Source organism: Zonotrichia albicollis, chromosome Z (assembly GCF_047830755.1).
Source record: "Zonotrichia albicollis isolate bZonAlb1 chromosome Z, bZonAlb1.hap1, whole genome shotgun sequence".
NCBI lineage: Eukaryota > Metazoa > Chordata > Aves > Passeriformes > Passerellidae > Zonotrichia > Zonotrichia albicollis.
Genome location: NC_133860.1, coordinates 65,444,030 through 65,466,495, shown reverse-complemented (window position 1 = coordinate 65,466,495; position 22,466 = coordinate 65,444,030). Strand labels below are relative to the sequence as shown.

Genomic DNA, 22,466 nt, shown 5'->3' with positions numbered 1-22,466 from the left:
GATGAGCTGTATTCTGCCTACCTTTTATTTCCTTTCCTATTCCATTCAAGCACCAAAACAAAGGTTTTGCAGGTAGGTAATAATCAAAATACAACTGAAAAAATACTTCCATGTACCTCAGGCTTAAAAAAAATTCTTGCTCCTAAAGAGCTGTTAGACAAACATTCACTCTAGATGGCAGCAGAACATTACCCTGCCTAGACATATGGTATTGTTTCAGCACAGAAACCTTAAAAAGGACATATGCTTAATCCAAGAGACTAAAATAAAAGTATCTGTACACATGATATAAGAAATAAGTATTTTCAGCAATGATAACACTAACACCACAATTTTTTTGATTCTAAGTTTTCACTTTCTTTGTTTCAAGGATAGCACACAAATTGCCCTGCACCAGTAAACAGAAGTTTCTGCATTTTGCACAGCATCCATTAAAAAATCTCTAACCTCTCCCAGAAATAGCAAGAAGTTACTGTATTGCCACAAAAGACAATAAAAAGTAGAAATAATATATTTAATTGACTGATGACTCTAGGTTAAACAAACCCATCAATTAGTTGCATTTAACTTTGAAATTTTTACCTGATTCTGTTTGCAAATTTTCTGATATCCGAAAACAATGCAATTTGCTGAAGTTGCGAGAAAACAACTGTACACAACTTGGAGGAAGAATCATATTCCTTAATCTTCCAAAGGTACATTCTGGTGGCACAATTACACAGCAAGCAGCATGAGCCTATAAACAACAGCATTAGTAAAGAACTTGTGATACACACTGGATATAAATTTATTCATAACAAACTATGACTGAAATTGTATAATTCAGGTTAGGGATAATATAGACCTTTTGTAAATCACCTTCCTTAAATGAATGGCCCATCTGCCACTCTAGATTTTTATTTGTTTAATTTAGATTTTGTGTTACCAGTAATAGGGAGTCTTAATATATCAAGAAACTTTCAAGGATCATGAACCTGTTCTGTTAAAAGCAAAAGGTTTTTATACAGCTACACGGAGAACTTTAAAGTTTTGGTCTCAAACTCTGATATACCACTCCATGTGGATATTTACTGAGGGAAATGGAAAAGGTGCTCAGGTTATATTGAGCAGCTTGAAAAGAGCAGTATCCTCTTATATAGCTGTACCCACTTGCAGACTCTGAGGTTAGATTGTTTTCAGTTTTATTCCAAAAGGTGACTGGATAGTTTCTGCCTTTACACTGTTGGAAATCTTCTGCCTTTTTTGAATACACATACCTTTGTATGTACGGCCACATAGCATGCTACATTTCCTAGAGAAACTGTAGCACATTTGAGAACTGTATTTGGCTGTTCTCAAATACAGTCCCTCCCACCTCAGAAATTATGTCTCAGATTAAAATACAAACTCCACAATATGAAAAAAAAAATTGAAATCATACCTGAAATACTGAATAACCTCTAGAGTTTTATTTTAAATCATTACTACATGGAGTACCTCATCTAGCCTTTAGTAGCAAATTAATGATTTCTTACACATACTTTCAGTTCCCACTTCATCTACTGCTACTTTCACTTCCACCATATTTTAATATGAGGTGGCATTAAGTGGATGGACTAATTGTTATCTGCACTACACACTGTTTATCAGTGTGTGAAACGCTGTGGTTTCCAGAATTATTATTGAAGGGTGCCATCAGCTTGCACGGGAAATAAACATGTGTCATGTGAATGGAAAAACACAGAAACTGGTACTGACAGCTTAAAAAAACCCCAACCACACAGGCCAAGACCTATTCTATGCTGAAAAAACAGCAAACATATGAGAATGGTAAGTCTTTATCCTTGCTGAATTCATGATTTGAAATAAATTCTGATTTAACAGAGAAAGTGCCTGCAGGCTTCTAGCCACAGATCTATAATGACTAGGCCCTGAAAAATTCCACTGGATTTACACAAAGCTTCACTGTGACTTTGAGAGTTGTTAATTAAAATACTATGAGGAGGATTTAAAAAATCCGATTTCCCATCTAACACATAAAAAAACCATTCAAATAAATAACTGTATAGATTAAGTGTATTTACAAAGTGTATAAAAAACGTATTTATACAGTGTGCAAATAAATTATATTTATATCAAGTGTTCAAAAAAGCACGTGCCCATATATATATGTGGTTACCACAAATACATGCAGCAGCACAACATACCAGGATGCCACACCATTCACATCTCATGCCAGAGAGCACCTCAGAAGACCCACAGGTTTTTTTGCAAAATTCGCAACGAGCACTTGAAGAAAGGTTTCCCTCCCTCCAGTGGTGGTGGTAAGTATCCTGAGGGAACACATCACAACTTAGTATTACATGAATCAGATACACATTCATTTTCAATACAACTTTAAAATCAGTAATTCAAATAGCTCTGAGGAAATAGTAACAGATACTAGGGAACTAAGTTTTTTCTCAAGATAAATACGAATCTTTAACAATATAACATTTCACTAAAAAAAGAAGTTTCATCAAACTATCAAAAAATTTATCACTGCGTTTTTCCTTCACAGTCCACAAAAAAAATTCTTTTAAAAAAACATCCTACAGTGTCAGTATTCTGTATCTACTGTGCTGTGAGAAAACAAGAAAATAGGCAGTTGTGCCTCAGCCAGACTGCAGGAAGCATGAGGATAAGAGAACATTTGCCAGGGATGCAATGCAGTCAACAGCTCAACATACAGAAAGAAAAGAAAAGAGTTCCACACCAGCTTTAGCAAAGAAACTTTTATATAAGATACATGATTTTTTTTTTTTAATTTGGAGGTTGTACACATCCCACAGAGTTTTCAGCAAGAGTTCAAAAGCATTGTGAATATATCAGCATTTAAGTTCACCTCATTCTTTGAAGTATATTCTGAAGTCACACAGGTCCTTTGCCTGTCAATGAGCAACTAAAGGGCTTTGATAACTGGCAGCATGTGAGACTAAAGACCAAGACTGCTCCTTCTCTAGTCCACAAAACACACGACCACCTTCCCCTGCAGAGGCATCGGTACTTACATGGTCCAGGTGCCCATCCTGGTGGCACTGCCGGCAGTCACTGCAAGCAAACAGGATACAGTCGGTGTGCACATGCAGCTCACAAACTAAAAGCACAAAAACAAAAAAATCTTTTTTAGACTGGAAACCCCAGGGTTTTTCTGCATCTCCTTCTGCCCTCCCTTCCATACTCCTCTACTACCCTTTTCACACCACACTTTTTCTCCTTCATGCTCTTTACATTCAGCAAAGGTAGACAATAAAGAAGTACACCAGCATTGTTTTGTGTGTTCCTCCACTTCCTCTGTGTTAAAAAGATGTAACAAATATAAAGGAAAGGCTGAGCTAATTTTGCTCATAAGCAGCACTTGTCATATTTCCTCCAATTACAGCAAGTTGAATGTGAGACAAAGCTTGGCTTTGTCTCACAGTTGCAGAGGAACTGCTGCCTACTCCAACATACCTGTGCCTGAAGGCTACTTTGAGTCAATCACCATATATAAGGTAAATCACTATTTCATTGTCAAAAAAATGAAATAATTTTTTCAGAGCACCCTCCTAAGTAAGGTTAACATTGCCTTCCAAAATATGGTACGTACTTGTAGGTGGAAGAAGTTTGAGTGAACTCTGCAAATGTTTAGGCAAGTTTTGGTTTTAAGATGCCTCCATTATTTAAAAGCTGACTTGAAATACCAGATGTGAAAGAAAAGAATCTGCAGTTATGCTACAAAGTTATGAGTTACAAAAAAAATTCCCAAAACAATAACTAATAGATCTCCATACCTAGCTTCATCATTTCAAGAGTTAGGAGGGCTCTCTGTGGGACTCAGAGACAGAGATGGATAAAAAGATCCTCCTGCAGCTGCTTTGTAAATACTCAGGGAAGGCATCTCACTTTTCATCAAGTAAATGAAAGCAAGAGACAAGCATCAGATTTTTCAAATACCTTTCAGTTCCAGTCAAACAAGTTATTTCTCCAAGCATATCACAAAAATTTGAGAACTGTAACCTGAAGATTGGAAATGGCAACTGCACATATTAGCACATTATCTGAAAGTGTCTTGAAAACAATGCTATTAATTCACTTGAAAACAATGCTATTATTTAGAAAATAATACCAAATTTGTGCTCTCTGGGCTCTTACAGAGCAGAATTAACACTGTGTTTTCTAACCCCAGAGAAGACATAATCTCCCATCACACCAAAGCAGACTCATGACTAAGCCAACCAGAAACACACACAGCTCCCCATGCTCAGTGTCTTTCTTCACTGCACTCAAGAATTCCTCTCTGAGCTGTGGCACAGCCCCTCCTCCGCTCACATTTCTCCCTGTTCATAGATGTAACAGGAGTATTTTCTATTTTTGCCAGTTCAACTAACCAGACAAACTAGGTGCTTGGAGTCATACTCTTGCTAATGTTCAAAGTGCCCATAGGCAACGTTGCAGCTTCAAGGAATTTACAAAAGCATTGGGGGTTTTATTGTTAATTCTGCCAATACAGGCATGCACTGCCCTTTGCTATACATTGTGAGAACACAGAAGGGGTTTTACCTTTCATTTAACTCACATCTGCTGCTTCCAGCACCAACCCTAGCCCCAAATTGGTAAGAAATATGTTCACATAAATTATGGGAATGTCCTAGGGAGTTAATCCCTTAAGCTGACGATCCCGATGTAGGAAAGAGGATGTTTTTGAATGTAAAGATTAAATTAGAGGTCCTACAAAAAGAAATTTAATCTTTATCAGCCATTCCATAATCTGCATTATTCTTTAACACATAACAGAATGACAATCTTCTGTTCAAGCTAGCTATGAAAGTTCTTTATGATTGCCAAAAAACCCAACCTGATTAATTTCAGATACATAAACTTGAGAGAAGAGCCTTTAAAATGTTAACTGCATCCTTCTCCAATCTGCTGCTCCTGCTCAATAATTATTAAGGAACTTTAGTAAAGAATTCAGCACAAAAAAAAAATGTTTGGATTACTCCAATTTCTATTTTTTAATTTCCATCCCTTCTTCCTGGAAATAAAGGAACAACATCATGAGTCCAGATTCAACTGGCACCAGTGAAATCTGGTAGCAAAAATAGCTATCCAAAGCAATCAGTAACTATCACCAGAATTTGGAGTCAATCTATTGTCATTTTTACCAATGACACATATGTATTTATTTCACTATGCATTAATAAACATGCATGCTCATTTCTGAGAAAAGGTCCCCTACTGGGCATCCACAAGATTTATGTGGGTGAAATCTTTTACTTCCTTTCAAGAAAGTTTATTCAATTTTAATATATAAACAGTGTAAATCAAGTGACTAAAATCACTTGAAAAAAGTGATTATTTTACAAGTACATTTAATGGTGTCAATCATTTGTTTAGAGAAGGTAACTCCATCTTAGCCTTCGTTTTAATCTTAATTATGGTCAAGAGTACAGGAAAAGTTCTTAATTTTAATATCAGACATGAACATCATAAACAAGACTAGATTTGCAGTATTAAGTTAAGTCATTAGAGATAAACAAAAAACAAAAAAGGAAGAAAGTTCTATATTTCCATCTGAATTTAAAAGTTCGTTACCTTAAAACATTAGACTTCTAAAACAAATTCCACAAGCATTTTTGAAGAATTAAGGAAGAATCTTGTGCATTTTATAAACTTCAGCTGCCCTTTTTAAGATACATTTTAAAAAAATTAGCAGAGAAAGAAATTGTAGACTTACTGGTATTCAGAAAAAGGGCACCGAACAAATCATACCACACAAAACAGTAAAACTGTAAAATCCATGTGAGGAAAACAATTCAGAACCTTAAACGAACCATTAAAAAAATTCTGTGCATGTGTAATATCTAACTACAACATGTGGCTTCATGTGCTTCATGTTTACAAACACTTAAATGGAAACATCTGAAAAAATATTCCTTTGCACTTGTAGGCTCGGTTTGGCTGGGGTAGAGTTAATTTTCTTCACAGTGGCTAGAATGGAGCTGTGTTTTGGGCTTATGCTGCACACAGGGTTCATAATATAGAGATGTTTTAGTTATTCTTGAGCAGGGCTTACACAGAGCCAAGGCCTTTCCTGCTTTCCGTACTGCTACGCAGGGGAGGAAGTTAGGGAAGGCTGAGAGGAGACACAGCCAGGACAGGTGACCCAGACTGGGCAAAGGGACATTCCAGACCATCTGACATCCTGCTCAGTATTTAAAGCTGGGCACAAGAAGGAGGAATGGGGAATATTTGGGGTGATGGCATTTGTCCTCCCAAGCCCCTGTGAGGTGTGAGGGGGCCTTGCTGTCCTGGAGATGCAAAACACTTGCCCGCCCATGGGAAGCAGGGAATGACTTCTTCATTTTTCTCTGCTTATGTGTGTGGGGGTTTTACTTTCCATATTATACAGGCTTCCAATTGTCTCCCTGATCCTACTGGAGGGGCAGGCAGCGAGTGGTGTGTGTGATGCTCAGCAGCTGTCTGGGGGAAACCACAACAAATGGATACTATGAGAATGCAGTAGAATTAATAGAGTAAGAATACGAAAGCAGATTTTAGAAAGCTTTAACTAAATTGGATCACTGAGCTAAAGCTATTTGTAATAGTTAAGAGGGTATAACTAGTGAAAACTATTTTCTTCTCAAATTTCTATGTTTATCTAATGGCACACAGGTTCTGAGTCTTACTAAGATCACTAGAAAACTCCCTGTGCTATCTGTAGCTCACAGAACATCCTACCAAACCATCCCGGTCACATGGGGACTATGCTAAGTGACATATTCCCACTAGTCAGAAGAACAGTCTGGCTCCATTATGCAACTCAACAGACAAAAGCAGAAACAGAAATACTGCGCCATTCCAAGTCTAAATGCCGTAATCAAAGAGGATTGCTTCCCCTACACATACACAAATCACATTTAATAAGGCAATATCTTTAGCAAAACAGCGATTTTGGAAGCAACTCAATTCCCTGAAGAATTGATTTTTCATTCATTAGATTTTTTTAAAAGGTTCAGAGGTAATATTCCTATAAAACAGTAAATTCTATTTAACCTCACAACTCAACTGAACAACTAATAGACATTTAGTACAATGGATAATTGGAGAGCTGTCCTACATCAAAATCAGTCACGTACTCATGCCAACATGTATTTCAAATTAAAAATCTGGTATTTGGGTGATTTCTTTATTGTTTTTTCAGAGAATACATGTCAGAACATTCAGAGCAGTACTATTTTGACAAATAATATTTTCAAATATCTTTCCATTGAAGGTATCTCATCCTCATTAAAAGTAACAGATATCTGAGACTAGTAACACAGGAAATTCTACATTCTTTTCTAGGAATACGAATACCTGATGATTCTCTGTATCAAAAGTTTCCACTGGAAACAGAAATAAATTACTGCAACTGGACAAGTCTTTCAGCAAAATAGCTCCTCATTCTTTGCCCATCTCAGGCAGGGAGTCATTGCACACCACCACAGACTCGCTCAAAGTAAATTGGCAGAAAGCTGAAAAGAGTGTATAGGTTTGACATAATATGCATTTTATGGAAGGTGGTTGATTTATTATTCTTTAGTTTGGAGTACACCTTCCCACAACCAATGAGTGGATAATAAACAAACCAAATATTGCTCAGTCACTCAAGGTATGCAGTGCAGGGAGACTGCAGGTTGCTGGGTGGCACACAGATGGCTGTACAAGGTCTGAGTTACCTTCACATCGAAAGGCAGGTGACTCCAGGGACTTCCTGCACACAGCACAAAACTTTCTTTTGTAAAGTCCTGGAGGCCCAAAACAGTGTGCAACTGGAACCTGCCAGCAAAGAATGCATAAGACATCATCAATTTCAACTTTCAAAGTGTCAGTTAAAATTCATAGAAGCTGCTTTATCTTGCAACAACAGAGCAGTATATACAATGTGAACTTAACTCAGCACAAGAATAAATAGATGAAACATCCTTTAAAAAATAATCATACTTGGAAATACATGTTAAATACTTAAATGTAACTTTTTTTTTATTCTTGGGAATTAATATGTATTGTATATATTTTTAAGCTGATTAGCTTCTTGATGATTCACAACAACATGAAACCAAAGGCTTCCTTTGGGACATACCTGTAATCACAGCTGTTCTTCTAAGCATTCATAATTGAATCAAGGACAATTAAAGAGCAACTACTGCACAGGTGAACAAAATACCCTAAAGACATGCACAAGACAACTTTTAACATCTCAGTGCTGCCACAGTTCAGTGCTCTCCACACGCCTTTCACTTCCTCCCCAAATACAGCCTGGCCAGTGGCTGACCAAAGGGATTGGATAAGGCCCCTGCCTTATCCAAAGCTTCAAGGCCAGAACGCTATCCAGCTCCTGAAGGACATCCAGACTGAGTTTCCTCTTGACTGTAGGTTGAAAATGATAGACCACGATTTTCTCTTGCAAGAGCTATCTGTAACAACAGTTTTGGCAAATGTGTTTCTTATTATTAATTTATTCATTTATTCTTCTTATTCATAATATTCTTATTGTTCATTTTTCTTGCTTGATTTTATTATTAATTTTTTATTAATAATGAACATGGTTAGTGATAGTACCAAAGAATCAACAGATGAAGCACAGTAAAGAATAAGAAAACACTTAAGTTTCATACCTTTTCTAGAGACTACTCTTCCTACAAGATGCACAACTATGCTAAAGCGACAGTCACATTAGAAGGAAAGAACATAACTGCATGTTTAAAGTCCTGGGATCGAAATGAGTTCCACAAAAGTTTGCTGTGATTTAGGTATTTAGTATTATGCATTTCACATGCCCTTCTTGCTACAATGAAGTTTTACACATCAAGTTTATCTTGTGGTTGTATTTCTGGTAAAAGCTGACAAATTATTATTTAGGTCTCAAATGAAATTAATCATTCCCAGTAAAACTTTGGAAATAAAGACTTCAGATACAGGGAGTCACAGATAGCAGCCTTTCCTCTCAGATACACTGTAAAACATCCTTCAGTTATTCATCAGGATTTGAATTTTCTCCTTGTATATTGAGGTTTTCCTGAGAACTATTAGCAGCAAATATGACACCTACTGTGAACACAGAATTTGATGACCCAAGGAGTCACTTCCTGTTATAATCATCAAATTCCCACAAGAATTTTCTGTCTCAGAAAGTATGGGAACAGTCACATCAAACAATCCTATTATTCAAGCATACGCAATGAAAGAAATGAGGTAAAGTTTTGCCAGATGCAACACAAGGAGAAAAGAACAATGCTGGAAATTTAATCAAGAAAAATCAGTAACCCCCAAACTACAAGGCATGTGGTTCCTCAGAGCTCCTCAGAGTTAAGCTTTGGGAGGTAAAAGAGGCAAAGAGAGGTATGAAATATGTTTGTCTTACTAAACATGAACAGAATAGTGCACAGCAGCTGACCAGTGAAACAAAGTCACCAGCTCATTGCCCTAGGAGACCGTGAGGAATCCTCGGTCCCTGACTGACCAGGAAACTGCCCATTCAGATCCCATGCTCCCCACCAAGCTGGGCTGACAGCCAGCCTACAAAAAAGACTCCATATCACTATCTCCAATACAATATATAACAGCATTTCCTCCGAAAGCTTCAAGTTTTATCTTGATGTACAAGTTGGGGATTAAAAAATACAGCCAAACCATTATTTTCAGGTCCATACCCTACTCCTTTTGGCCCAAATTGAAATTTCATTCTCTGCAGCCCTCCATCTCTGACATAAAGTTCATAGCTGGCTTACATAATTTTTTTTACAATCAGAATACTCGAGCCATATAATGTATGTTTACAAAAAGAATACATATTCTTGGCGGGGGTAAATAATCCTAGAAAGCCTAAGAAGCCTTAATCAAACTATCACAGGTTAAGTTTAAGGCTCATAGTCCCTGCCCACCCTGCTACTTCAAGAGCAGGAAGAAACAAACCTCTCTGTACTGTGTCATGCAAGTTATCTGGGCTCAGTTATTGTGCAGGTAAAGTGCCAGAGCTGCAGCTCACTCTAGCTGTTTCAAAACAAAAAAGTTTGCTGGGAGCAGGCCACTTGCACAAAAGTCATCCTGCACAATGAATTCATGCGCAGAAAGTTGGTAAGAAATGACTGTGAGCACAACCTGACACAGACACTGTGAGGAGTACTGAAAAGCCCTGGTGGGATTTCTTCAGGCAAGCTTTTCTGCACATCCCCAACTGTCTTCAGGTTTCAAGTGTCATCTTTAAGTGCCCTACCCCTGCCACAGCCTCAAGCATCATGCAGCCACCCAAGGGAGAAGAATTCCCCCTGAAATCAGACACAGCGGAGATCTCCCTTAGCTCCCAGGTGTGAACAAACTGCTCTGGACACCCAGCATGAGCATCCAACCCTCTCAACAACCCAGGTTTGAAACATAGGGGACTCTTTTTCTGGCCATGAGTCTGGCTATTTTATCTTAAGCCTAGCTTAGAAATGCAGGCTGTTCATTATTGTCACAGAGAGGTTCTGCTAAAATAAAGAATATGTGAAAAACAGTGTTTCTTTTGGGAAAAATTTTGACAAAGGACTTTGACAGAAGGCAAACTTATTCAGAGTCTGACTGTACTTATCTAGAACACTCAAGGGAAGGAGACCAAGTCTAAATTCTTCAGCTGTTGAGACCATGGTAACAACTGTCTGAAGTCTCAAGTCACTGTCAAACAGAATAGCAACTTGCAGATTGAAATGTTAAGGGCAGGTGGAGAAGCAGAAAAGCAGGGGGAAAAAAGTTTCTTTAATTTCTTTCTTACAAATCAAGCCAATGAAACTTTGTTTATCGTGAGTGGTCTTTCTAACAGGCTTTGGAAGATGTCAGGTATAAAAGCAATGCAGAGCCTGATGGAAAATGGGATGGGAGTAAGATGGAAACAAAGAAAAGGTAAAAGAGGTATGAGTACAACATAACAAATGCATCAATTACATAATGTTTGTCCAAACATGTTTTGGTTGCTGAACAAGTTCCAAGCACCTAATACATATATAAAAAATATTTGAAACCCAGACTAGAAAAGCCATGAAAGAATACAGAACATTACATGTTATTACTCAGTTTATATCCACCTCCGTAAGTACAGCAAAGTACAGAAGCATAAGGTGCCTACAGAGAAAATGTTAATAATTCACGAGAGTTTAAAACTGCTTTTCCAATCCATCTACTTAAATTACCTTATGGAAACCACAAAAATCGATTTCCACAGAAAAATACAGAAAATTTCTTCTAGTAATACCATTAAATGACATCTAAGTGCCCTTACAATATTGATCAGAAGCATATCAACAGAAAGTATAATGGTAACACTCCAGTGTGATCTCCAGAATGACTCTGCACTCAGGGACAAGATAGTTTCTAGTTCCTGTTGTATTTCCTGCCATCTGTTAAGGAATGCAAAGCATTAGAGAATGTAATACATGTCTGTAAATGTTCCTATCAGCCTGTAATAGAATTTGATCCTATAGAAACCTAAGATTCTAACTCCTTCAGTGCAATCTCTGCAAGTGCACAGCAGTTCTGCATTAACAACAACAAAAAAAACCCACAAAAAAACCAGCAACAAACTGCTTTTAAAATCCACACTTTGGAAGACAAAAAAAACAAAGGATAGAATTGCTTTCTCTTGATAGTGCCTTTTAAAACTGTTCCTCATCCTGAAATGTCACAGGACATCAAGCATGTGATCAACAGTATATCATGAATTCAAGTACCATTCCACTAAGGTGGAGTCACTTTGTACAGAGTGGCCCAGCTACCCTCCAGACTCTCTGATTTGTGTATGGAGTCAGGCCAGGCTGTCCTACTGGTCTGCAGCCTCCAGGATGCCTCAGCAGCAGGCGAGAAAATACAGCTCCAGGAAGGCCTGTTTTACACCCAGCAGCAGCTTCTTTTCTTCCAGCTCAGGCAGAAGAAAGCTTCATGTTAAATCATGAGGCAAAGACTTCCAGGTGCAAAGGGCAACGAGAGAAATACAGATATATCAAATGTCAGGGTGGCAGCTGCTGTCTTGGGCAGTCTTAAAAAGGAACTACCTACTAAAAACTTTTCCTAGGCCTATGTCTAGATATTATTTTGCCCATGCATCTCCTTCGCCATCACATCAGGGTGACTTTCACTTGGCATGACTTTGTAAAAAATACCAGAGAGATTAAGAAACCGGGGTGGCAGGACCTAAGATAGTGTGGGGCTGAACAGCTTCCAAGAAGGAAAGGGCAAACAGAAAGAAGGATTCTAAAACTCTCAACAACAGCCTCCAAGTGTTGAGTAAAAGGAACTTAACTTACAATCACTAGCTTGCAGCTCAAAAACACAGCTGCATTTCAAGGAAAAACACAAGCAGCTTGGAAGCAACCATCTTCATCAGACACTCACAAGGGCAGTCACACAAGTCATTCTCAAAGACTGCTCCCAACATAAGGCCAAAAAAATTTCCTGATAAAAACTGAAATGGTGTTTCTGAAACAAAAACATGTACGGATGTTTAAGTGTAGAAGCACTTCCCTATCTAAAGATTCTAAGGTTCAGTCCAACACTGTAAACCTTTGCTCTACGGAGGTAGATACGGTGAACACACCTCACTCCACCCCATGACTGTTCTGTCCAGGCCTAGACTATACCCTCTCTGAGAGAAGCCAACAACTTCGTGATTCAACTTTTGCCCTTATTGACATATTTTCAATTACTTCCTTGTTACTCAGTAATCAAAAATAGCACTTTGATTTGTTTGAAACCTCTTATTTAGTAGCAAAATATTTCTGCAACTTGAATACACTGTGTGCTCTGGAATGTCCTCTATTGCTTTGGCATTTTAGGGACAATGCCTATCAACTACTCTTCACTTATGTTGAAACTGATGTTCTTGTACTTGATTTATTGGCTGGGGTTTAAAGGCAATGTAAGTATGCATTCCATATGGTAGCTCTGAAATGAAGTAAGAATACAGGGTTAAATGGTGGCTCAACATATAACAGGACAAGAGAGACAAAATCAAATACTTAATTATCAAAATTTTAACGGGGGCTAACGCAAGGGAATGATGCATACATCTATATGCTATCTCACTATATCCAGGATTATTTTTCTTCATCCTGCAGGTCTCTGTGACAGGACATTTGGCCTTATACACTCCAAGGTCTCAAGGACTTTTTGCAGTGGATAATGCATCCCGTGCTAGTTCAAACTAGAATGATATGATACTTCCACTCAAAAGTAAGACTTATGTAAAAGCTTTCCACTGCAATTACGAGTTGCTTGGCCTAGTCTTTTTGGCCTAGTAGTGTAAAGAAAAAATAACATGCAAAAGTCACTCACTCCTTGCTTTTACTGCTATAGAGGAAATCAATGTCCATGTCCTCTTATTAAGACAAAGATTAAGAATTAAAACAAACACAGTGCCATCCCATAATGCTTTTGAAACTGAAGAGTCACTGATACAGCTGCAGAGCTCATCTGGGAGTTCCGATCAAGTTTCAAGAGAGCATAATAAATTCTCCTGAGGTTACAAACAAGGAGGAGTTAGCCCTTCCTTCCCTTAAGCTCTGAGGTTCCCCTTCAGGGAGCAAAGGGAGAAAACCTTGGTGCAGTGCCAAGATTATCAGCAAGCACTTTTAACCCTCATTTGGATTCTAAATTGTGCCATGTGACTGTCTCCAAGCAGCTGCCTTGCTGAAACAACACAAGCATGGGTCAAGTGCTGGAGAGAGACTTTCTTGATGGAAAGGGGCTACCCAGCAAGGGCCCAGGTAAACCCAGAGTCACAGAACGGCCTTTAAAGAAAGGGAACCTTTAAAGGTCACCTAGTCCAAATTTCCATGCACTGAGCAGGGACATCTTTAACTAGATCAGGTTGCTCAGAGCCCTGTCCAACCTGGTCTTGAAGGCATCCAGGAATGGGGCACCTACCACCTCTCAGAGCAACACGTGACAGTATTTCACCACCATTATTGTAAAAACGTTTTCCGTAAGTCTAGTCAGAATGGATCCCCTTTTACTTTAAAACTATTACCCCTCACCCCATTGCTATGGGCCCCTCAGAAAGATCTTCTACTTTCAGACCATTGTTACTGACCCGAATAACCACACTGCACACAGCTGAACCCAGCATCCAGAGGGAGAAACTCAGGTCAGCAGACAATTACAGGAGCAGAGACCCCTGCAAGCACCACAGCCTTCCCATTACTTACCCCAGCCCATTAATGCAGAAACTTTCCTTACAAAGGGAAGTTTTATTTTTAGCACACAAAGATTCAGAATCTGATAACCTAGACTAGCATTTTTCCATTCTAGACAACCTGGCTTTAAGAATAACAGCACACAACAAAGTCTCGTGAGCAGACTTCAAAACCTTCTTAAAATGGAAATGTTTAGAATCCATTAGAGCAATGAAACAACACACCAACAAGGAAAAATAAGCACAGCAAATGCTGAACGTCACTAAATCATTCTTCATGTGGTCTCATTTCAATTTAATTTTGCAAGAACAGTTATATAGAAAATACATACTTCTAAGAAGCTGTAATACAGCTTCAATTCCAACCTAACAAGGGAAGACTAAACTTCACATTTCACCCTCAAAACCATTTTGTTTTTACTGTTATTTTGTTTTGTGTTGGTGTTTGGGTATGGATTTTTTTTGTTCTCCCTTTCTCCCCTTTTTTTAACATGTGTACTGTAAAGTAGGCAAATACTTATGGGAATGTAGGAAAGACAGTTTGAATTTGAAACAGTCGCTGAGACCTTACCATTGGAACAAATCATATGCCCTGCAAACTTTTCAGAAGACTGATTCACAAAGGTTTGTTTAGAAACATCATGATCTGTATCCACTCTGGAATGCTAAATGCAGGTGACAATGATTTACAATTGAGAAAAAAATTCATATTTCAGCAATAAGAATGATCTGAGATTGGGTGCAGTGGTGGCATGCTTGTGACCCCGTGGGCCTTTACTTGACCCTGGGAAGGAAACCCTACTGTCAGGAATAAAAGTTTCCACCAAACATCTACTGAAAAATTATTCTCTGATGGGTGACTTAGTGTCAAATGACACACATTCTGATGAGTTTTAACAATTGCCATCTTCTCTACATGAAATCCAGGCAAGTAAAATAAAAGTCTCATTTCTCTAATACACTGAATATTGACATAGCTGAAAGAACTATCAGAAAAAAATCCCACCAGTGTTCCCTCCTACGTCAGACCTTTTAATAAATAAATAATTTGAAAGGAGAGATTAGGAAAATAAACTTCCCACAAATTGTATAAATGGCTGTCATTTGTTTTTCGCTCTGTTATATTTTTTACGCAAATGCCAAGTCTGGTATTTGCTTTGACAGAGCCTGCATGCAAAACGACGTCTCCCATATGGCAGCCTTCACTTGTACATCTGATCAGGATTAATGCAACTTGGATGACCACGTCAAGGAGGACATGACTGTCCAGAACGAACAGTACAATCCAGAGTTTTCAAAATAAAATCATTACAGCTCAAGACAGAAAACACAAAAGACTCTTAGAGCTAAACACAGCAACCCTGAACTGCAAACAGTTTCAAAGACTGACAACAGCACCAAATAACTATCCTCGCTGTGCAGTACAATTTGTGTTTATTGTTTACAGATAAATCACAAGATAAACATTTCGGGGCAGATAGATTACAAGGACTGACAAGAGAGAAAAAAATTACACTGACGTCTACAACTGATGCAAATGGGAACATTAATTAAGTTTAAATTGAGGACTTTTACCATATAAAAACAAAGGAAAAAATACTACTTTGAACAATGAATTAAATTTAGAGCAAATCCACAAAAGAAGCAGTCATAAATGTTTACAACACCCACACTCTGAATTAAATTACTATTTTCCAGTTGGATTTTTGCCATCCTCTCAAAGGCCCTTGTATACACCTATATCATCTGATTCACTATTCTTTTTGCTACAATGACTGATTGTCAACATACTGAAACAGCAGACAATGCTAATTCTTAGTAAAAGCACTTCTCACTACCTAATGTCCCTTTACCATGGGTTCTAAGACAGCAGTATTTCTTACTGTTTCACTGCCAAATTCGTACGCATCAGACACCTTTCCGACACTTCTCAAGATTAAAAGTATGTAAGGAAAGAGGAAAAGTAAAAGGAGAAAAAGCAAAGCTTTGCATTGGCACAGCCTAGCAGCTTCATCACCTAGACAAAACATATTCAAGAAAAACAAATGGATAATTTCTCTTCATCCAGTCCCTGTAACTCAAATTGCATATTGTTTTCAAACTTCCACATCTCATCCCCTACACAGGCTTCCACAACAAAAAGGAGCTGGTAAAATGTTTTATGACACAAAGAAGGGAATCAGCTCCCTTCACAGGTCTACACAATGGATTCCCATAAACGTGCTTTGAGTCAGCAAGGTCTGTAATGAACATGACTGATTTTACAGCCATGTCTCATTCGACTTCTTGCTGTGGTATTACTAGAGAAGTACTAAAACACTACAAATACAAAGGTAAGGTAATGCCTTAAGGTATTTGTACTGTTTTACTACTTCTCTAGTAAATTTCTCACGTCCTTCTCCCCTTCTGTTCCTCTTCTGTCATCCTTTCCCAAGTGGATAACACACTTCATTTTCTCTTCACTTTAGCTTCTTAGGACCTTAGTCGCATCCTATTATATTCTGTAAGGTTGATTCATGTTCCACACCCTTTGAATCAATCTCTTACACATAAAGTCTTGTGGGAGAAAGTCACAAGCCATCTGAAAGCAAGTACTTTATTACAAAACTTCCAGGTAATGACACGCAGCAAGAACATCTAGTAACATTTAAAGAATGCAAATAACTGGTCTTCAAAGGCAGAGTATCTACAGTTGCTCATAGCAGACTTCTCAAAGGAAGTGTAACTTTGCCTGTGAGCAGCTATAAAAGCTTTAGTGATGACTAATACAATTTTTGCATCATGATATGAAAACAACCCACTGCTAATACAGCAGCATGTTCATTACTGATAAATGTGTGGTATTACCCCAAGAAGGAGACAAGTCAGTGTCTTAACTCACCCTTACAAGGCTGGGAGCAATACATGAGCATGGTATCTTGACATTCTTGAGGCACTTTTCGTGAGACATGAAGTTGCAAACTGTGGAAATAAAATAAGAACCATGAGCAACTCTTCAGAAGCAAGGGACTTTAAGAAACACAATCAAATAAAACCAAAAATGGAGTAAAATACAATTAGGAATACAACTTTTTAAACACATTTGTTATCCCCTCGGTTTGAGAACGTACACAACTGTCACACCCTGCGCAGCGCATGCACTCCAAGTTGTTTTCCTACTAAGATGCTGGCAATGGAAAAGGAAGGACAGCTTATCCCAGAACAGTACAAGCCTAACACAAGTAATGTCCTCCCCCACTCTCTCTCTTCATGAGCATCAAAACGAGCTCTTAAATTTAAAAAAAAGTTTTAAACAGTCCAAAATAGCTCTTTGATGTAGCCAAAGCAGAAGGACATGTTTGCAAGTGAATTATTCTACAAGCTAGTGCATGTGACATAAATGTGAGAAAACAAAGTATTGTTACAAAATGAGTATAGTGGATGAAGGTTGCCAATTATAGGAGCTTTGAAAGTCAAGAGTAACTAACTATTTCTTTTATTACAGGTTTTTAATTTCATCCAAGCTCCACAAAGCATGCTTTCAAGTATGACAGTGTTTTAAAAGATCATTTCTCATGGAGGGGATATTTTTCACAGGTTTTTACCATGAATTTGCATTACATTAAGCTATGTGAATAAAGTAAGGAATTCTTTATTTCATTTTCACCACCTCTGATTAATTAGGAACTAATAAGCCATGCAGCTATGGATTTAGAGTCCACTTTCTTTCAGAATTAACCTCCACCAGTTCAAGCGTGAAGCTGTGTGCAGGGGCTCAGCTCCCGACCTCTGGAGTGGAAGCTCACACCTCTCCCAGTGCCGGGGCAGAAGATAGCTTGCCAGTAGCAACTGTTGCTGTACACAGGGGGTTTTCCCCTCCCTGCTTTTCCCAAGCACAGTGTATCACTTCCTAAGTTTCCCAAGTATCTGACAACACCCCAAGTGCTTCAAATTTCCCATCTGCAGTCCACTGCTGCCACTGGCTGTATGCGCTAGTGCCACCAAAAGCAGTCCATTTCCTTTCCTCCCCTTTCTCCAGCTCATTGACTTTTGATTGCACACTTCTCCTTCTAGGCCAACTGAAGCATTAAATTCAGGTCCACTTCTCTAAACAGCTTATTTCTGGCCCACACTAAGTAAATTTTCCTTCTAGTAGCACAAAAAGGATGACACCTTTCCTCTTGGCACTCATCTTAATATGAGCAGTAAGCACTTTTTTTTTCATTATTCTACAAGTCAGAAAAAGAAGTACTGCAAGTCACTACTGCATTCAAAGGTGTTATTCGTCATCCATGGTTGAACCTAGAATGGTTACTGCACGGATGAAATAAAGTGGGAAAGAACAGAACCACATCTTCTGCTGGGTGCTATGAAGTGTTACGTGCATCTCTAAGGTTTATGGCTGTTTCCAACAGAAACAGCCAAAGAGAGGATGATGAAGCGGATTCTTGCAGCTGCAAATGGAGTTGCTTAACAGACTGGGAGGTGATCTCTGTGGTGGGGAGGAGCACAGAGCCTACCAGTGCAGAGGAAACCAAAGTCATTATCCAGGCAGAGGAGATGCATCTCCTGCTCCAGAAAACAAGTAAGAGTCCATACAGAGAACTGGTGCATCCTCATTGCTGGTAAGTGTTTTCTCAACATGGACATAGTGGTTGTATAATGGTAACATAATCAAACTTGCTCCTTCCTTAGGTGTCAGCAGTATTTCTACTGATGCTCTTAGGAAGGTCACCTGCCTGTGGTGAGAGAAGGTCTGTGGAAGCTACAGGAGAAAAGGGTCAAAGGCCACCTGCCCATGCTCACCTACAGTCTGAAATTTGTCACTTATACCCTGAAGACATCTGCCTCAGCCACTTGTTTAGGTAATCTTGTCACTGCCTCAGAGTGGTGCCCAACATTTACCTGACCTGGCTAGGTGAGGGGAAATGCCCTCTGAAGGCAGAAGCGTTGTGACAAAGGTTCTCACGGCTCTGACCCATGAAAAGCAGAGGACGAAGCTTCAAATATAAACAAGCAAGTGTAAAGAATTTCATAAAAAGGCGAAAGCTAGTCAAAGAGGAATCAGCAGTGACTAATGATATTCAGCGTAATCACAGTTTTCCCTCATTTTTATAGTTCAGAAGTAGGTTGGCTAGAAAGGAAAGCAGAGAGCATGGTGGTACAGATTGGTTACAGGAATTTTATGATCTGCAAGATGCAACAGGCAACTGAAGTCTGCAACACCACCCTCTCTAAGTGGCTATTAGATTTAAGTGCACACAAACTCAATGCACAAATCAACTGAGCCCTTCCCAAATACCCTAGGGAATCCAGACAACCAGCTCATGGAAAAGATGTTCCTCCCATGGACTTTGAGAGGTGTTCTCTACTTATTCAGAAAGCCCAAGTCAGTACACATACCACAACCCAAGCCAATCAGTACCACAGTTTTATCTTTGCACTGACAAATCCAGCAAAACATGGTCCTGTATAAAGACAGTAACATATAGTTCAGATAAGGAAATATCTTATGACACAGAAAAGCATACTAAGTCAGCAGCTTCAGAGAATCAGTAAAACCAAATAGTGAAGGAATGTTTCAGACAAGGAGCAAAATAGGAAGGTGCATAGAGGTTGTAATTGTTTGACTGCATACAGAATAAGACAACACAGAAAAGAATTAGCTTCCTAAAATGTCAGCCAGAAAATTGAAGCATTTGAAAATAATCAAATTAAGGAATATCAGGAGACAAACAGCAGGAGACAAACAGTGCCCAAACATAGAAGGTAACATTCTCAGCGAAAGATTTTCACACGTTTTTCAGGAGCTACTCACACAACTCCTCCTCTGCTTGTCACATTCCTCAGGGGGTGAAATTACTCCTACAAGTCACCAATTTGCTTTTATTTTGCACATTCCACACAGAAAGAAGAAAACCCAAAATGGCAGCAAGCGGAAGCATTAACAATATTAGGGGGTGGGGTGGGGAGGTGGCAGAATCCTACATTCATATCCATAGTCCCAGAGAGGCTTAATTAGGTCTTAAGTTCTGACAGCTAGGAGAGGTTTTGTGGGTTTTAAGGGGTGACCTTTCATTAGGAAAAATAAGCCAGAAGACACTGTGTGTGAAGTTTCAGTAGATGAAATGCAAAATTCTGAGGAAAAAGCATTTAAAGGAAGAGGATAGGTGAATCTTTTTAAAGGATGAAGATTTCTTGATCCATACAAACTAAGTGATGAGCTAGCTACAAGCAGACACATCTATGGGTTGTCTAAGTCAAAAGAAAGCCATTCAATTACAGCCTTCAGACACTGTACAAAACATTTACTTAAAGGTTTAGGGGGCTCTAAAGAGGTCTCTCCAAGCATCTGGTCAGGCATACTGCACCAACCATATTTGATAAGTTTACCTTCAGGCCTTCTGCTATTCAATTATAAATTACTTCCTTCTAGTGAAAAATTAGGTTTTGCCGATGCTCAGCAAGAAGCCATCTGGACACTGCGCATCACAATGCTGCTGCCTGCCCACACAAGATCTGGCTTTACAGCAGGCTCTGCCCATAAGCCATCACTTCCTGGGACACTTTTCCTACCACATTCTGTGTGACTTGGTGTTTTTAATAAAGGCCATGTGTACATAGGGCAACTCATGGAAGGTACAGCCAGCACCTTTCCAAAACACACTTGAAAAGAAACAGAAAACATCTCTCTCCAGCAAGGCGGGACATAAAGCTGGGAATCACAGTAACTCATGAGCTGTGCAACACTTCTTAGAAAAAGGATGGCTATTTATACCCTCCAATATGTCACACTTTTTCCACAAAAGCATTTTTCTCTCTGTTCTCAAGACATACTTCAAACTAGAATCCAAACCTAGGAAGAAGAAAACAAGGAATTATGCCCTGTAGGAACTCTAGCTATATATTGGTGTCCTATGCAAATGGTGAGAATTCTGGGTGAGAATTGCTCATGAAATATCAAATATAACACATAAACTTCTCCCCCTTTTGAAAAGACCACTCAGTCCTGAGGAAAAGTCTAGGTACTGTTAAAAATTACTTTTGTTTCCTCTTTGGAAAAATAGTCACCATGATTCAGTTCTGGTGTTTTTTAAAAAGAAATTTATTTGTAAATTTGTATTTTAACATGTTTGGTTTTATTTTTTTCTTTTATCTTTAACACTGAAGTCTAACTTTGCATTTGCTAAACATTTTAATAAGCAGAATTATCAAATTGCTCTCCAGGGAGGATAAATTTTTTAATTTTTTTTTTTTTTTTTACAAAAAAATTTCATTTCTGGAAAATTGAAGTGCAATGCATTAAAGAACATACACAGCTTATTAATGTGGATATAAATACAACTAAATTAAGTGCAGTAATTCTCTGAGGCATCTTGTTAAATGTAAGACTTGGAAGAAGTCCCTGTCTTGGAGAGTTTACTAGAACAAATGGCCTGATATATGTAGGAGTATTACATAAATGGAAAATCTCTACAGTCCTCTACAAAAAGCTCTATAAATGTACACAGATTATATGAAAGAATTACAAGGGGACTAAAATAAAGCAGAGAAAGGAAAATGTCACGTTCAAGATCTAAGGCCGCATCAGACACCTACAGACTCAGCAGCAGTTCAGCCACTGCACATCCAGAGAGAACCAGCAGGCTGACTTTCTTCTGTGGCACAGAGGTGGCTTTTCTGCCACTCCTCCCCAGCCTTCTCCTAACTATGCCTAGCATTCAAGTTGCCTTTCTTTGACAATTACACAAGGGGCACGTATTTCCCCGGATGCCCCATTACAGCTCTAAGACCCATTCCTGCATATCTGTAAAAGATGACTAAAGACTCAGCAGCTTGTGAGAGAACTTTTCCTCCCCTTCATAACCATTACTTTACGTTCAACCACCCCAAGCAATAAAATGAGACTGAAATATACTTCTGTAATCCTCAGCAGCTGGTGTCAGCGTGAGCTCTCATCTCAGCACTGGCCTTTGTAGAGGAGGCTGTGGACTGTTAATGGAAGAGCTGGGAAGCACAATCCCCCACACTGCCACAAATCCATGCCAGTCCTTGACTGAGTTCCTTGCTTCCCTCTATCGCTTCTATCTGACACCCAGACCCACGCACACAGTCAGTGTGTTTTTATTTTAGCATTTCACACACTGTGAATGCCAACTTTCAGTTCCAGTGGGGACCTTCCATACACAATATCTTTGTTTATATCTGTCTTCTACTAAGATGCTCAGAAAAGCAAGGCTAAGAAAAGGCTGTGGTTATGGTTACCAGCTGGCTCTGGCACTAGATT

At 38.8% G+C, this 22,466-nt stretch overlaps 1 protein-coding gene across 2 annotated transcripts in view; it reads right to left on the bottom strand.

Annotated features, from left to right (window-relative positions):
- DGKQ (diacylglycerol kinase theta) overlaps window positions 1-22,466 on the bottom strand; it is an 87,024-nt gene that overhangs the window by 47,636 nt on the left and 16,922 nt on the right. For both annotated transcript variants that reach the window (XR_012578202.1, XM_074533077.1), the window contains exons 2-6: window positions 17,082-17,161; window positions 7,719-7,818; window positions 3,030-3,115; window positions 2,187-2,312; window positions 583-736 (exon numbers count right to left, since the gene is read on the bottom strand). Coding sequence is in view for 1 of the 2 variants with exons in the window: in XM_074533077.1 (XP_074389178.1) it covers window positions 583-736; window positions 2,187-2,312; window positions 3,030-3,115; window positions 7,719-7,818; window positions 17,082-17,161 (546 nt within the window). In the remaining variant the exon portion in view is untranslated. The remainder of the gene's footprint in view (window positions 1-582; window positions 737-2,186; window positions 2,313-3,029; window positions 3,116-7,718; window positions 7,819-17,081; window positions 17,162-22,466) is intronic.